General features: G+C 42.2%; 2 protein-coding genes across 3 annotated transcripts; one reads left to right on the top strand and one right to left on the bottom strand.

Moving 5' to 3' along the window:
• Window positions 1-8,284: 8,284 nt before the first annotated feature.
• RB195_005758 (uncharacterized protein) lies at window positions 8,285-8,683 on the top strand (the record flags this gene model as incomplete). The annotated part of the gene is made up of 2 exons (XM_064178477.1): window positions 8,285-8,432; window positions 8,571-8,683. 2 exons carry the CDS (start codon window positions 8,285-8,287, stop codon window positions 8,681-8,683), a joined length of 261 nt encoding a protein of 86 aa, XP_064035520.1.
• Window positions 8,684-9,397: 714 nt separating this feature from the next.
• On the bottom strand, window positions 9,398-15,494 carry RB195_005757 (uncharacterized protein; the record flags this gene model as incomplete). 2 transcript variants are annotated; one of them, XM_064178475.1, is made up of 9 exons in its annotated part: window positions 9,398-9,502; window positions 10,300-10,422; window positions 11,249-11,373; window positions 11,486-11,648; window positions 11,983-12,076; window positions 13,199-13,293; window positions 14,686-14,874; window positions 14,985-15,058; window positions 15,419-15,494. In XM_064178475.1, the coding sequence occupies 9 exons, from the start codon at window positions 15,492-15,494 to the stop codon at window positions 9,398-9,400; spliced, it is 1,044 nt and encodes a 347-aa protein (XP_064035518.1). The 2 variants fall into 2 exon arrangements, with proteins under 2 accessions (XP_064035518.1, XP_064035519.1); XM_064178476.1 differs by lacking the exon at window positions 15,419-15,494 and having other exon boundaries at window positions 14,985-15,017.
• Window positions 15,495-18,096: the final 2,602 nt, after the last annotated feature.

The raw sequence follows: 18,096 nt of genomic DNA, 5'->3' as shown, positions 1-18,096 counted from the left end.
GCTGAAAAGAAAATTAATTGATGGCAGGTAAATATAATTGACGAATACGTGGGCGGAGAACAGACGATTCTTACAAATTAATGACTCATCAGTTCTCAATAACAATGATTTTGGAACAGTGAATAGATGAAAAGAAGAATGATGTCAGCAGACATGGATTCTGCAATCTTTCGGCAGTAACTGCTCCGTCAAACTGTTCTGGTGAAAAAAAGCATCATTTTCGACGAGTACATGGTTTTTTGAGGTGGACAAGTGCTGCTGCTACCGAAATGACTGGGAGACTGCTCAGTTGTTGACCTTGCCTACTGAATATATTAGAGATACCGCGAGGTGAAAGGCAGCTACATAGCAGGTGATATCAAGCATTTGTTGCATTTTTACCGCTGTAAACATACGAAGAATTGCGAACGAAAATCTAATGTATTTTTTGCAAACATAAAACTTTTTCGAAGGAACCTAGAGAAATCTGAAAAATGGGGAAAAATATATTAGGACGGAAAAATAAACCAAAGAAAACTGCTTTTTCAAAAAAATTGTTGAACACTATGGAGATATGATTACAACACAATTGCCATCTTTTGTTTTTTTCTAATTAATCGGACGATCAGGGACACTTTTTCTAGTCCTAGATTATTAAAACATAGAAAAAATCATTGTTCTTACAAGAAAATCGTTCACGTTCTGGTGCAGGACCCTTGGAAAAATTTAGAATAGAAGCTGGACCTCAAAAAAACATAATGAAGTAACCGGCGATAAGTGTCAGTACAGATTCAAAATCTCACCAATACCGTCCAACCGTAATGTGCAGTTGTGGTGTGTATGCATAGTAGTGGCTGAATTTCTTTTTGAAGTAACTTTTCTTCTCCAACAGATTAGAATGAGTTTCAGAAGAAAACGAGCACGACGACTGTTACTATGTTACTCTTTGTCAACTATGTAGGGTATGTGTTTGTGGTATGTTCACGAGGGAGTATTATTTTAGGACTACTGTAACTCCACGAAGGTGCAATTAAGATTAAGAGAAAGATCGTCTACACAGAGCTGTTTTCGATCGAAGCTGAGAGAATGAGAAAAAAAAACGACGCAGAACACACAGATGCATACAGCAAAGTACGACTTAAAGCCGCAGTGTAACAAATAGGTGGGGTACACCCCCGACGAGGTGAGGATTCCTGGAACGCTATTGTGAACGCCGACGCTGTTTGTTGATTGATAGTGAGTGATCTGAGTTCAAGCAACGGAGAATGAACACGTCTGGTGTTATTTCTCTCATGATCTAACGAATAATAACTGCAGATGAGTGACAGTATGACGCAGGTTACTGGACAACAATCCACCAGTTCACTTCGTTTGCTTGAGTGGATTCAGTCTGAAATGACTTCACTCTGGGAAGAAAATGCTCTTGAAGAATTCCACCTCCCAATGTCACAATAACGAGTCTATCCTTTTCATTATTGCTACTTAATTTTTCTTGCATACCAAGTCCATGTGAGGCAAAAGAATCATTTTCCTGAAAAAAAAAAACCTTGCAGGGAAGCCAAGTCACCCCTGCGGTGATCTATAACATAGTTGCAACCTACTCCAGTCTCGAACTAAGCAGAGAAGAAAACAGGATAAAAAAAGAAGAAATAAACACCAAAACCACGCCTCCGCAGATCGTTAGCGCCAGCGCGTCCAGCGTCGACCTCGACGGGTCCGAGCTCGGGTTCGGTCACTCGCCGAACGTTAAATCGGCGTATCAACGTGTATAAACAGACGAGTATCGTTGCGCATTTCGCACTGTTTGCGCTGTTTTTTAGCTGGTCTTCAGTTGGACTTATGGATGTTGCCCAATTCCTAGCAAGGTTTAGTTTTTCGATAAGAATGCATTTGAAAAGAATCGCAAAAAATCTAATTGTCGTCCTCATTCCTACTTCTGGTTTGCTTACCCATTTAATAGGCCTGCGAATTGAGAGGACCTACAGGAATTGGTTCAGTGAGAAGCGAGGCTGTTTTAGATGCAGATCTAGAGTCTTAGAGTACTTCAACTTTCATATACGAATATAAGGATTTTTTGTATTCTCTTCTAGCTTGTCGATACATTACTGCCTAGCTAAAAAGAGAAGAACAGTACAGAAGTCAAAAAGGAGAAAGGTACTTCCAGATACTCTATGATTAATCAGTCCCTTCCCTGAGGTTAAGAAAATCCCTCAGGGCACTCACAAAAAATGCTTTGGCCCAGCTCCCCACGACTTGCCCTATGAGAATCGTTGAGCTTCAATAACCGAAAGGTACGCTCACCTCATTAATGTCCCAAATGTGGCTTAAAATGTTGATGAAATTATCAATGAAGGGTGACATCCTTACTATAGTAGTAAATAAATAACGAAGCGGCAGTTAGTAAACTCGATTATCTGCATGTCTGGACAAAATTTGCCAGCAGACAAAGCTACGAAGAAATAAGTGCTCCTAAACAAGAATAGTATGCTCAAAATTTATCGACACTCTATACACTCTAAGTAGAGCGTGAAACAGCCGAAGTAAGTCGGGTCGGCAATCAACCGGCGGTTAATTCAAAATTCATTTCAGTCACGTTAGCCACAATGGAGAGGAGCGTTTCAGTTTAAGTGATAACCAGTTATATCAAGGTATCGCAAGGTGAGAAGTGAATACTGGTGAGTCTGTGTGAATGAATGGATGACGCCCTGAGCAGTGGGCGATCCTCCTCTCACTCGACGACGGTGATGCCAGAGGGGCTGCGGCGGCAGTGGCGCTGCCGTCTGCATTACAACCTAGAACGTCCCGACTGCCACACTGACTCTAAGAATAGCCAGCGCCCACACAAATTTCGACACCCGTATTTTTCCAGTAGTATTTGTTGTTGGTGCCGGATATGACCATTCTAGTTAATGTTCGGCAGTCCAAATATCCACGTTCAGGAGAACAATAACCATTTCTGTTCGCCACTCCCTTTTCCGAATGCAACTCTGCAGTTAAGAGCAGATTAACGGTACCTGCCGCTGTTGCTGTGGAGTGCTACAGGTGAAACTTTCTCATCAATTGTTATAATCGCAAAAAGACTTTGTTCCCAATACTCCATACTAATGTCCACAGCGCAACCAGAACCATCAAGCGACCTAGAATAGCATCTATTTAAACAGCTGCACAGCTCGAGCAGTCGTCCTAGAATGAGTCAGCCGCTCTACCAAGGACCCGGGATCTGCGTGAAGCATTAAAATCAAGGCGATGTGTGATGAGCCGAACAAGAAATAGCGTTAGAAATCGGGTATTCCGCTTCCCTTCTACAGTGTACAACCGCTAAGGATGAAGGTACTGTTTTGACCGCAGGCAAGCTCTTCTAAGTCTCTACATCGGTTCCAGCATTTTTGGAATTGCTCGGTAGCCGTGCAGTAAAACAAGAATGAGTTGGGAGTTTACTTCAGTAAATTAGCCTGATGAAGCGGTGAAGCGCCTTGAGTCAGATTTTTTTAAAATTTCCTTCTTATTACGAGGATATGTAGAGAGATATAAAGACTTGCGTTGGTGATTTCCTCCTCCACATCTATGAGAAGATGAAAAACGGTATTTTATTTGAGATTTGATTTGAAAAAAGAAGAAAATAAAAAGCAATATAAAAAAGGCCTGACGGTAAAAATATGTAATTATACGGTTAACCATTTCTAGATGTTCTTCCGATTTTCACAGAAAACAAAGACAGTTCTTACCTAAATGAATGCTTAGACCATGTAGGTTTCGATGGAATTATTCCCATTCATTTCCCAACTTCTGTTATTCTTCTGTTGTTTGTTGCTGTTCGAAACATTAGTTAGAGTGTAAAAGATGGTGGCACCTGGGATTTCGCATCTTCTTTCGATCACTAACCCTCAGGAATCGAGATAAGCACGCTTAAGAACCGAGGCAGGCTATCAGCAACGCCCAGTTCTTCTGCCTTTCCTGTCTCCCTGACGTTATGCGCCATTCCCGTGGGTACTCTTAGTTCAACGTATGATCATAATTCTGCTACAAAAAGCTAGTGGAAGAGAGATGTCTCAGGAATTTTTGAAAGGTTTCTGAATTTACTGGAGGTCGGTATTGGTTTATGCGTTTTTTTATATGAATGCTCCTAGATTGATGAGTCTTTAAACGCGCGAAAGCTGGCATCTGTAAGTATAAACAGAGAAGAAAGAAGAGAAAGAAAAAAGAGGATATTAATGGTAGGAGAATCGCTGGCAGAGCACCTCAGTAATGCAGGAGTTATGATAGTTTAATGTCGTGTAGCACATGCGCACCGCAACGCAGCTTTCGCACCGCCTACAACCGATGTGGCGTCGAAAGAAATAGTTATCATCAAAGCTCTACTATAGCTGTACAATAAACAAAAACATTTGTATCAATAATACACTGTTTTACTATTACTATTCTTCATATTTTTATTTTCGTATTATTATTATCATAACTACTATAATATATTGCTACTTTTAATTCATTTATGATAGAATATAATATTTTCCACATTTATACTTACTACAGCATATACTAGTGCTAAATATTGAGAGGCGTCAAAAATGTTTCAAAAAGAGAATGGATGTTTTTCATCTTTTTCCCGAGCGGTGTATCTGTAATTCACCCTACTTAAGAGCTTAATTATTTACTCCGAAGCTTCGGCTTTCTTACAATATGTTCTTTTTCAGTCAATGCACGTTCCTACCCACTGATCAGTATACAAACTATGACGTTATCTTGTGTTACGATTGCTCCCACGTTGTCTGAGAATAAACGGTATGAACATGCTCAGTCCTGAGTCAAATCTTGAATGCGAGTAACGTTCTGCTAATTAGCGGCGAGTATTTGGAAGCTTTTCTAGTTCGGTGTTGTGACAAAGTGTTATCCTAGTGAATCGACATTTAACTGGATAGATGAAGAACAGTTTTCCCAACTTTCAGATGCGTCGCTAGTTTTAGTTTATTTGTATAGTGGAATTAATGATCCCACATCAAACACCTGAATGTTGGCGCATCAACTCAATTTCTATTTTCAGGTAAGGAGTGCTTTGTCAGCGTTTCTGTGAAATGTGAAAATAAATTGTACTTTCTAAAAAAACTGCAATTTCTGTTCGCTACATAGAAGTGTCACCTTTTCCTGCTTTAGTCGAAGCGTCTTTTTTCTGGCCGAGCAATTTCAAAATAATTGAACAACCGAGACGCCTAAAGCGAGTTGTTCAACTATTTTGAAGACTCCATAGTTTTCTTCTGAGGACCCCAACAACATGATTTTCATGTTGAGCGCTTTGTTTTGGTTGCGTTATGTGTGATGCGAGACGGCTTTACACTAGGCAATATCCACAACGCTGTTAGTTGCTGACAGACTGCTGCTGCGGCTCCTGTTGGCTGATTGCTGCATTAGTCAATGTTCTCTCGGGGAAAATCCCCAAAATTTCTTTGCGACGTAAGATTTACGGACTCACCAGCTGTAGAAGTCTTTGTTTTTTTTTCTCTCCTCCACAGAAAGAATTTGAATTTCGATTCCCCAAGTTGTGATTTTAAAGATTTCGCAGGCGATTTCAAGGCAGAGAAATCAACAATTAACGATTATACACCGATCGAAAAAGCAAAGAATATTTTTAAAGGATTAAAACTGAGAAATATAAAAGATAGTAATGGTCAAGACGTCTAACTTTACGCTATGATGATCGAAGGAATTCATATCGAACACAAACATCACTAAACTTCAAATTAATTTTGTTGATGTAAAGCGATGTATAGACGGACTTCTTGTGCGAAGATTTTTTTTTTCGTAAGAACCTCAACTATACAAAATTTCAAAGTATACGCTGATTCATTGGGACTTCTATCATAGGGTACGGAGCTCAACATACAGCTGACATTTGCACTGATCAAAATGATCACGAGATAGGACACAACAACTCAACACAAAAGCAACTAACACTTGTTTCCAGCAGAAAATTAACGGGTGACGAGCAAAAAAATCTTCTTCTGTGGAACTCTGATCTGGATGACCGGCAAGAAGTGATGGGATTTTTTGAACTTTGCTCAGTTAGGCTTCAAGAGATTTACTTTCTTGTACTCTAAAATATGTGGTCATATACTAGGATCAATCTAAATTCTAGAGGATAGCTTCCGATAATTTCCAAGAAACCCTTATGTATAGTAGGGTCAAAACGACAAGAAGCACGATGTAGTCGCGTAAGCGGCTGAGCTCGAGGCGGCGCAATGAATAAGGCTGTTGGAATCAAGGTGGGACCATTCCAAGGAACCGCCCTAAATTCTAACCGCTGGAGTGCGCTATATATACTATCATATGGGGTTACCGCACGCGGGGGAGCCGCGCCGCGCCTGGTTCGGACGGACAATGGTGTTGCTAGAGCGCGCCCATCCTAGTTCGGGCTGTGCGATGGTGATGCTAAAACACTCCGCAAATACGGGCTTTCAACGGTTTTGATACGTACTTCGTTATCCTGTTATATCCAGTTTGAAGTTTTTGTTCTAGTTTTGCTATATTTGTGAATTTAATGTCAACGGCGCTCTGTTTCTTGTCAAAGGCGCTGCATATTGTTGAAATGCTCGATATACATCATTTCTTACACATTGTCCAGTTCTATCAATGTGAGGGTTTAGTATTGTCTCGATATTTCACCTTGATGAAGCGCTCTCCACGAATATGTGCTTTTAAGCCCTTTGATGTGATACCTCGGTTTATTGCTATATCCAGTTGGGACTTCTGTTAGAGGTTTGTTACCTTTGTGAATGTAACGTTATAGGCGTACCTTTCTACTATCATCTACCTTTTACCTTCTCATACCTTCTCCTTTGCTTAATTGCGAGTATTTTTCTTTTTTCTTTAAAGCTGGAATTTCCCATTGTCTTTTGTTGTTATCCTCTTTCACTCCCCCTCCTCCTCCTTCATTGATTCACAATTTGACATTTTCCACCTTTCTTCGTCATGCGCACACTTGCTCTATCTGCGGAAAAGGCCCATGTCAGCTGCAATACTCGTATAATCTCATGCGAAAACTCCACGATTGTTCCGACGGAGAAGGAGATGGAGTTAAACACGCAGTAAACAATGCAAAGAAATCGAATTCACAGGAAAGCAAGCTATGTTCGAAGTGACTAGAACATTCTCTGATTCATGAACTTGAAGGCAGCATACCACGAATCTGAGGTAGTGCGGATTTCAGGTGGAGTATCCGTATACGTGGTCATAGATTATGGATACGGGGGTAAGTCCGCGCAGCTCTCCCTGCATCACTGCAAACAGCCTCCTCCAAAATGCTGTTTTGTACGACGCTATCTATTGTAACGCTCCAACCCTTGCGCCGCCTCCACCCTGCGATTCGCCGAAAATCAATTCGGACTGTCCCGATAGGCAGTAAGGGACGCTACGCATGCAAGGATGGCGCGCTGCAATAGAAGGGATCGTACAAAACAGCATTCGCGGGCCGGTTGCTTGCAGTGACTTAAGGAGAGATGAGCGGAACCACCCCGGTCTAATCTACGACACCCTGTACGGATAATCCACCTGAAATCCGTACCACCCCAGATTCGTGGTATGCTGCTTTTAAACGACATAATTCCTTGTTAGGATATTTACGATTTTTGTTGATATCATTACTTGTGTTTGGTACGTGTTTACATTTGTAAGGGTAATAAGAATATACTGCACATAATACGTGAAGAGCTAATAAATAGTAGTACTAATTGCAATTGTGTACATTCTTATTATCGTTGTGCTAATCTATCCGAAAAGCCGAAATGGAACTCCCATCCATATGTGTGAGAATTACGTGCTCTAGCAACACCACTGCCCGCCCAAATCAGGCGCGGCGCAGCTCGCCTGCGTGCGGTGGCCCCGTATGATGGTATATATACGGGCGTTCCCAACCGTTGCAGTCCGCCACAGCGCTTCGAGCGCAACTATTGACGCAACTCGCCTTTGTCATAGGGGTTTCTGCTCCAACTTTCTTTCGAAAAAAAAAAATCATTTTCCCTTTTCCTGTAACCCAGCTGGAAATCCTAGCAAACTCTTTATCTTATCTTGAGAAATAAAAGCGAAAATGTCCCCACAACTGTTCCAAGGTCTTGGAAATGTCTTTCCAATTATAGAACTCTGTTAAATCGTTCATTATAGAAGTGACAGTAACAGTCATATTCCACTCAGGAGACGCTTCATTCTTTAACACATTCTGGATCGTTAGAATTTTCACTCAGTGGTAGCAATGATGCTGCCATAGGTTCTCCGAGCAATAAATGTGTTTTTGCATACTTTAAGCATCTGTTAAGTGCATATGGAATCCCATCGCCTGTCACATTCTGTCGGAGTGACGTCAAACCGAGAGCTTATCCACAAAATGACAGAAGAAACGCATGTTCCGAGACGTGCATTCGATTTGTGCAGGCTCAAAGGAGAAGAAAGTTCCTACTGTGCAGAAAAGTGTGAGTATTGCAGCAGATCCGTTGCGGTCCTTAAGGGCAGAATTCTCAATTCGAAAAAAGATAAGTCATTGAGGTGATGTCCAACAAAGCACAATATGTGATGTGTATGATTCTGATGCTATAGTATCATCGTTGCAGGCACGGTCGGAAGAAAAGTCCACCTTTTTGAATCAGTGTTATGGAGGGAGAGGGGCGGGGCTTCCCGCGGTAACTCCTGCGCCTACATACGACAGCTAGACTCCCCGTATTAACCTGACTGGATTCTCGACATTAGTGGGGAAACGGACCAAAACACACATTTTTCGAACGATGAACATGTACGTGGGTGCTGCATATCAAAATCACTGAAACGGAAAAAGCAGTGTATTTCACATGCTTTATTTACATACTACAGTATGTAAATAACAAGTAAGTAACATAACTTTACACATTTTCTCACATAGAGAGCTACACAAAACCATGCGGGTACTTTCACATACCGCAGTTCTTCCAGTGATGTCATCTGTCCACAGACGCAACAGAATTATTGAAAGGACAATGACAGAACGGAAAATCTAGGTACAAAATAATCCCTTGGGAAATCAACGTTTGAGATTGCACCTATTTAAACAAACAAGCGAGTCATGAGTCTGCGTCTTCTCATTCGTAACTCTGTTCTGAAGTTATGGCCCGGATTTTATCTGACTTCAGTTTTGTTGTTGCTTGGATGCACATACACATGCTTTTATGCTCACTAAGCAGTAGAAAGCAATTGCAAGCCATATTTTAATTTTACCTTGAATCTATCACGATTCCGGATTTCCACGACAATACAATATCGCAGAAACAATAAATATGTAATACTTGTTAAAACAAATCATCTACAGGAATATCTTACTGCATGGTAGTAAATAATTCTATAACAATATGCATCTTACAAGTAAGCTGAATGCATGCTTTACTTTCCTTCGATGGTAGTCACGGTATTAGGATCGTGCAGAAATCCTGAACAGGCATGCTATAGTGAGCACTTTCCCTCCGAATGCGATCACATTGGGATGTGCCATATTTTGAACGATCCATTGGCCGATCTAAAACCGACATGTCAACCGATAACAAGCTCATCCGAACAGCAAATAGTCACTATACTTCTTTTTACTCTCAGAAATAAAGAAAAGTCGCAAGAAAAAAGACACTACTATTGTTCTTCTGAGTCAAATCATAGCAGTAGTTTCCTTCTACAAATTTAATTTCATGGTAAATTACTGCTATTGATGTTTGCACTACACTATCTACACTGACTTGAGGACCTGTAGCGTCTCGTGGGCAATAGAACGCTAAACGCCGTACGTCTACAATTGTGTGGGTTGGGTTGCGAGCTCCTCCTGCTTGAGTTACCATAAACTAGTTGGACTGCGAATGTTGGACGATGAAATTACCAGCGTTCTATCGCGACAAGTTACAATGTAAAGGCACCATCAAAGCTGTTTCATACGCCTTTCTTCGGAATTTCCAGGGGAAATGAGAAATGAGTATTTGCGCTCACAGCTATGAACTGCATCCCTACTTCTATCTAGAGGATACACCGTCAGTTTCTGATATACCGCCTTCGAAATGCTTCTGTCTTAATAATGTGGTCATTCCTCGAAATAGCTGAGAGTGCTCTTATTGATATTGACTCGAAACGAACATGAACATTACTGTCGATTTAGCTAGATGTTCAAGTTCCTCTCCAAAAAAGTGAATCACAAGCGGAACAAAGATTAATTAAAGGGATTAAAGGACTAATTAGATGTATTCTGCAAGCCCTACAGTCCTAATACAATGGAACTCTCACATATCCAATATGAACCGCGCTGGAAATATCATGCTTCATTTAGGAACTCACCGATGCTCCTAGATATTTGGTGTGATCCAATGTTGCGTAGGCGCGTGCATTCAGTTGCAGTCCAAGCCAGAGATCCGAATATAGATTACACGACATAAAGAGGAACGATAGGCCCATCAAAGTCTGCAAAAAAAATATTGTAGCAAGTATGAAAAATCCGCTATGTTTACTGCTGCTGTTTCCTCAAACATGAAACACTCATAAATCTGGCCGTTATTTCTGAGTTCGCGGAGGAGGGTTGATGTTTAAGCTCCGAAAATTCAGTGTAACACTAGTTTCGTGAATATATACACACACTCACCAGTGATACGTTCAAGCGCTTGTCAACAGGTTAAATGTGAATGAGTAGTCTTATAAGCCAGTGTAGCGATCAACTATATTGGACTTATCTAATATCAAGAACATCGTCAAGGAGGAAGAAATTCCACTAATTTCTAAGCAAATCTCGCTCAACAAGATGGAAAACGCAGTCTGATTAAACCTCTACAATTTAATGCTAGTTCGAAGTCTACAAAGGAAACCAAAAGAGCCTTTGTGTTGACATAGAATTAACTTATAGTCGTTTAAAAATACAAAGTAACCAGACAGATAGGTTACTGTTGTGATTATCACACGACTGGATCTCACCACGAAACATTCTTCATTCGTCCGAATTGGCATACTTTCTGGATGAGATTGCGCTCTAACTAATCTGTAGGAGCACAGGAGTATAGAAAGTCTTACTGTTTTGTTTTGAAATTTTCAAAAATTAAATACGAATAAAAACAAGACAGTAATCACAAACAGGAATAGTGCAAACTCCTATCTTCCTAGAACAGTAGTGAAGTTAGTCCCGATGCTTTTGCCTGATATAAAATTTTGGACAAGCATATTTGAAAACACATTAAGAAGTTCGTAAAATGTCGACTTTCGGAAAATGTGCCCAGCTCAATGTTAAGGGTAAACTAACATAATCTATGGACTCCCAGCTTGCATCCACTTCCACATGCGACGTCGAATAAGAAATCAACGCTGGCAGGAACAATGCTACACTAGTAAAACCTGTGTAGTATAGACAGAACTGCTCCAGGTGTGCTGCAACATGCAAGACTACGACTGAATCCACAAATTAAAAGAATTGAAATTCATAAATGACAAAATTAATTCTGACCCTGATCAATGTGAATGATACACAGACTTTTCCCACCTGCTGTGGTACCCTCACTGAGTCGAACATATGCCTGTTGCATAGTCAGAAGTGAAAATGCTCTAGCAATCGCCAGTGGGGGAGCACACATGAAAGACGTAGTGGAAAACTCGAGTTGGCCGAATTCTAGCCACGAAAGAGAAGCTGCTAGGGCCAAAGGGATCTATAAACGATGATTTTATACGATCTGATGCAAAACAAAAACTTACAAAACTGTAAGTTGAGTGACGCAAATAGGTGATATGATAAAAGAGATCAAAGAAAAGGAAAACCGATATTCTTACCAATAGCTGCGATCCAACAAATCCCTAGTCATAATCCTTGCTTATCTTCAATGCTTATTTTAAGGAAAAAAAGACAGGCATACTAATTTGCATACGCTTAAACAATATGTGAAGAATCGAAGAAAAAACTCAAAGATTCTCAATTAATCCCAGGACTAACTAATAAACTAGACTTATCAGTCATCAGTTATTCATGAACACTAAAAAACGAACCATAAGGTTAGGTCGTGGGTTCCCGTGCGCCCTTGAAGGAACCAACTTCTTTCCGAGAACAAGGATTGTAAAAGTAAAGACGAAATCAAAGATTCTGAAAAAAAATGTTGAAAAAATAAAATGTTATTTCTAGTCATAAAATTGGTTTCAACAACAAAGTATATTACAATTGGAATGGATCATCACGGCAGGTAGTGCTTATACGGGGTCGTAGATTGTGGGGAAGAGGGCGATTCCGTTCGTCTCTCCCTGTATCAGTGCAAACGAACGACCCCGTAACGCTGTTTCTTACGACGTCCTCTATTGTATCGCGCCGCCTTTGCGCGCTCCTGTCTGTGGTTCGTCGAAAACCCATTCTGACGAATAGCAGGGGTGGGGGAGGAAAAGTGGGAGCGGGGGTGCAAACGTTGCGCATTGCAACAGAAGCCGTCGTCCGAAAAAAAAGAAAGACAGGAAGAGATGAACGAAATCACCCTCTTTCCCACAATCTACGACCCCGTATAGGCATTACCCGCCTGAAACCCGTACCACCCCAGATTCGTGCGGTGATGCCTTTAAAGGCAGCATACCGCGAATCTGAGGTGGTGCGGATTCACGTGGAGTATCCGTATACGAGGTCGTAGATTAAGGAGATGGGGGTTCCGCTCATCTCTCCCTGCATCACTGCAAACAGCCGCCTCCAGAATGCTGTTTTGTACGATGCCATCTATTGCAACGCTCCACCCCTTGCGCCGCCTCCGCCCTGCGATTCGTCGAGAATCAATTCGAACTGCCCCGATAGGCAATATGGGACGCCACGCGTGCAAAGATGGCGCGCTGCAATAGAAGGCATCGTACAAAACAGCATTCAAGGGCCGGCTGCGTGCAGTGATTCGGGAAGAGATGAGCGAAACCACCCCGGTCTCCACAATCTACGACCCCGTATACCTGGGGTGGTATGCTGCCTTTAAATAAGTAGTAAGAGTATGGAAAATTACGTATTTGTTATTGCACCAACGCTACTCTTTTCTTCTACTGAATAATGTACGACAGAGAAAGTATGGGTGTTCAGATCGCTTGGTAATATGTCAGGAAATAACAAAAGATGGGTGTAATCGCCTCACAAAATTTGTTATGATCATTAATCCCGGTAGATACTGCAGATGCAATTTTTGACCACAAACTTAAATATTGCAAATTCGCTCTAATGTGTCTGGATTAGGATTAAGAGACATACCTGACTAAGTACAGCTCACCATGTCTATGTTGTGAGTGCACTAGTGATGACAAGAGCGTCTCGCAGAACTTGGCAAATACGGGAATTTTGAACTCCTGAACAATGTGATTGGCTTTAATCGCGAAACAGTTCTACTCCTCGACATAAACCTTTGTTTTTGTGGAGCCAGTACACTAACTATCATAATTGGCATCATGGAACTGCATATCGATCCTTTTTCAAAGATGTTGTCTCCGTGTCACTGTTACTGCATTTGAAAGAAAAAACCTGAGCGGACGTGGTCGATAAGGTGAATTGGCACTGTTGCAAGCGAGAGAAAGTGGGACTTGAAAGTGGGACCTGTCCACAACTGTCACTACCGCGCGGTGGTTAACGGTGCATAGAGACTGCAGTCAGCTGATATGGTCTTCCGTTACCTAAAGGCATCACGGATATGAGGTGGTGAGGGGATTCGCAGAAAAAGCTAGAGGTGGGGTTGTAGACTGCGAGATCAGCAGTGGTTCCCCTCATCCCTCCTTAAAGGCATCACCCCACGAATCTGAGGTGGTGCAGATTTCAGGTGGAGTATTCGTATACGGGATGGGAGACTACGGAGAGGGAGGTGATTCCGTCCATTTCTTCCTAATTGCCGTAAAAACGGCCGGAAGATGCGGCTTCATTCGTTTTGGCGCACCATTTTGTACAGGAGGTTCGATTGGAGCGCGCCAGTCTTGTGCGGCGCCGCATCTTCCGGGCCGTTTTTACGGCAATTAGCAAGAAATGGACGGAATCACCTCCATCTCCGTAGTCTCCCATCCCGAATACTCCACCTGAAATCTGCACCACCTCAGATTCGTGGGGTGATGCCTTTAATAGTCGTAGCAAATGGCGTGAGAACTGCTTAAGCTCCAACGAGATACATTAGAACGCTCCTCTATGTACACGTTCCGGTCCCCTCAGCAACCTATTGGTTATATTTACTTGAATAGGCTGGTGAAAAAACCTCACTAATCTTCGACCGCTCGCATTTGGATGCGGCGCGTGCACAAGGGGGCGCGCCGCAACTGAAATCCTCGGTGAAAATAGCGTCTTCCATGCCGTTTTTTATGACGATTAGCTAGAGATGAATCACACCTGATTCCGCAATCTACAAGCCCATCTCTGGATTACTCGCGTTTTCGTTCACCACATTAGATTCGCGGTTTGCTGCCTTTAAGTGGCAATCGTGTGTGTGTCCTCATCTAGCCACCGTTTGACTGCACCCTACAGAGTAACGTTCTACTGTTCCTGATTTTCATCAGCCATTCCTTCAGGATCATCTATACTCTTGGAACGAGTGAAAGGTAGAAAGATGAAAAATATCAATATAAAAGCAACTGCTGATCTGGATTTCAACTATCTACCTTGCAAATAGTCTTAATTGGGAACACATTTTTGTGAAGTACAAAGGTTGAACCGCAGGAGTTATGGATTAGATGGAAAAAAAATGAATAGACAAAAGTCCCGACCTCTATCGACAGTGATCCTTTCGGTATGCATCCAAGCGCGTACAGCAGCATCATAAACGAAAACGTGAAGAAGTGATGGAGGAAGTGGATTACGGGAGTCTTGATATCCAGCACAAAATACAGTACATTGTGTGCTGCCGAAAGCATAAAACCGGACGACACATTTAGTAAGAAGAAATACAGCACATCCTAAATCAACTAGATATCATATGTATGATGAAACCCTACGCGGTTGGAAGATCGAAAAATTCTCCAGCAAGAAAATGCTTAGAGCAACTGCAGCGAACCGAGTAATTTACCTTCTTTAACGGAGGATTTCTGGCGTCACGCATGCTAGAGATCGTCCGATGGACGGCGGTTGGGTCGATGCGTCCTGATCCTCAGCGTTATCTAGCGTAAGAATCGACTACAACACCAATCGAACATGTACACTCGCACCAATTTTCGGTTCACGCCTTTGGTAGCGAATCACTTCTAGCTCTTCACGAATTTAGTCTGCCCTTTACTACTTTGTGCTTCGTAGAGACGAAGAAAGTGTTAAAGCATTCACAAAAACAGCGTGTGTAGCTTATTTCAGGGGAAAGATACGCTCGACTACTGCAGTATAATATTGATCCATAATCATTCCAGCTCGAGAATGGTTCTTTTTCCGACATGCGCCACGCGCAACCACGTGCCAAACGCACAGCGGAAAGCGGGTGGAAGATAATTTGTTGCGCCGAATTGAACTCACCGTGCAACTGTGTGTCACGTGGCAAATGCCAAGGAAGGACTTCCAGTAGGGTAACGATTGCTTCGGCAATACCCATTAGTGCAATCCTTCAAAACGAAAAACCATGGTCGATGCCGAATTTCTTCAACTGAGCGCGACGTGTGTGTGCCAATGTGGGCTTTTTCTCATGACACATATAGTAGTGTTTACGCATAATTATACTGTTTGTGATTGTGAATAGACGGACTGATATTTACTTTCTTTCTTAATTTATCAGGCCTGTCATCGGCATACAAAGGTGTTGTTACCTGCTATGTAAATGGAACTAGAGTATTTCTGGTCCCTGACAGGAAATTTGTCAAAGATTATGACAAACGCTGGGTGGTTCCGTATGGTGACTGAGGAGTGGTGCTCGTGTTGGGACCTCCTGTTTATGCAATTAATCTGGATAGGCTTGCTCTTTCAATTTTTTTTCTAAGAGCTAGATAGGTTGTATTATATCACTTATGGTAGTTTCAGTCATTTAAATAGGATCACGAAAGGAATTCCAAGGTATTATGGAATTGAATATATCGTAGTCAAGTTAAGCAAGCTCTTCACTCAAAGTTTTTTTTCTCTTTTTCTTTGTTGCGTGAGGTTATGTGTATGCATAATCATATGGTTTGTTGTTTTGAATAGGCGAACCAATATTTACTTTCCTTCTGGTTTATAAAGTCTGTCATCTCTTCCGGGCTTCTCTTTTAAATCTAGAGCCATTCCTTCCATGTTTTTGACCAACACATTTCGCCAAAACAATGCTATGTGATGCTTGCCAACATTAGTTCAAATTTTATTATACGTTTCGCTAGCGGTGTCTCAGTGCAAATATGTGTGCCTTTCTCTAGTCAGTCACTGCAGTATTATTCTGTAATCTTGTTGCTAGATATGTTGCTACTTGTTGTTTTACGTTTAAAGGCATCACTCCGCGAATCTGAGGTGGTGCAGATTTCAGGTGGAGTATTCTTATAAGGGATAATAGATTATGGAAAGGAGTTTTATTCCGTCCATTTCTTCCTAATTGCCTTAAAAAACGGCCCGGAAGATCCAACGCCGCACAAGGCTGGCGCGCTCCAGTCGAACTTCCTGTAGAAAATAGTGCGCCAGAACGCCTGAAGCCGTATCTTCCGGGCCGTTTTTTATGGCAATTAGGAAGAAATGGACAGGATCTTCCTCCTTTCCATAATCTACTATCCCTTATAAGAGTACTCCACCTGAAATCCGTACCACCTCAGATTCGTGGAGTGATGGCTTTAACAAACTTTTCTTTCCTCGTTCGAAATTTCCTTCATTTTCACTTACCTATTCTGATTATTTTTGCTGTTGAAACAAGTGTTATGTAATCAAAAGAAAACGGCATGATGCTCTGTGTAGTTGCGTAAGTGGCTGCGCTGGAATCGAGGTGCGAACAACAGCAGTGGTGGTAGCAAAGGTCCTCCCTCCCAAAGCGCTACGCTCCACCACACCGCTTCAACCGCAACTGTGCTTCATGTCGTTTTGGCCGTACTATTTCAACACTCCAATCCCCACTCCTATTGAATGCGCATCGCACTCACTTGGCTGAACACGTTTGGCATCCACTACATATGGAATACAGAGGAGATGGCACAGTGAATAAAAGGTAATATCGGGTACATGTCAGAGGAAATTTGGTTCTCCCATGTCCGAGATCGCATGAGGATTTTTAATTCCCATGTTCCATTATTACAGCTAGTACACCGAGATCAAATAGGGCTGACAAGTGACAAAAAACTTGAGAAGCCGGACGTAATTCAACAATCAAAGGAAGCAGATTGAAACACACGTTGTACGAGAGAAAAAGAAAGGCACATGCTCATTTGAAGTGACAGTAATCTCGCTATTTAAAAGAACATGTTTCGTGGTGCCCTTTTCCAGGTGCTACAGCAAGCTAACGTGGAATTTCTCTGCATTTCACGACCTATGCATTAGTCATCAGAATTTCCACATGAATTTCCGACGAGCTGAGTACGAAACGAATATTAGTGGCAACAGAAATTGGTCCCACAAGAATGTTTGTATTGATCGCATAGAGGGTATAGTAGAGTCAGAACGACATGAAACAGGGAGCAGTTGCGTAAGCGATTTGAAGAGGTGCGGTGGACCGTAGCGGTTAGGATCGAGCCCTGCTACCGTCGTACATTGCTGCAACTCGCGAGGATCCCACCTCGATTCGAACAGCTATCTCCTATGCGCCGCTTCGAGCGCAGCTGGTGCAACTGCACCCCGCTTCATGTCGTTTAATCTCTACTATACGTCCTAGCATCGAATTTGATATGATTGGAACAAGATCATCTTATGATGTAAAGAACTCGACTCCTGGAATGTTGATAAAAAATCGCGTCTAAACGCATCACCCCACGAATCTGGGGTGGGGCTGGTTTCAGGAGGGTTATGCCCATACGGGGTCGTTGATAATGGGGAGGAGGGTGATTCCGTCCATAACTTCATAATTGCCGTAAAAACGACCCGGAAGATGCAGCTTCGAGCGTTCCGAGGCGCTGCTTTCTACAACGAGTTCGATTGGAGCGCTCATCCTTGTGCATGTACCACATCTTTCGCGCCGTGTTTACGGCAATTAGGAACAAATCAGCGGAATCACCCTCCTCTCCATAATCTGCAACCCCGTATAGGCATAACCCACC

Source organism: Necator americanus, chromosome I (genome assembly GCF_031761385.1).
Source record: "Necator americanus strain Aroian chromosome I, whole genome shotgun sequence".
NCBI lineage: Eukaryota > Metazoa > Nematoda > Chromadorea > Rhabditida > Ancylostomatidae > Necator > Necator americanus.
The sequence above is the reverse complement of the archived record's forward strand: the minus strand, read 5'-3'. Positions and strand labels throughout refer to the sequence as shown.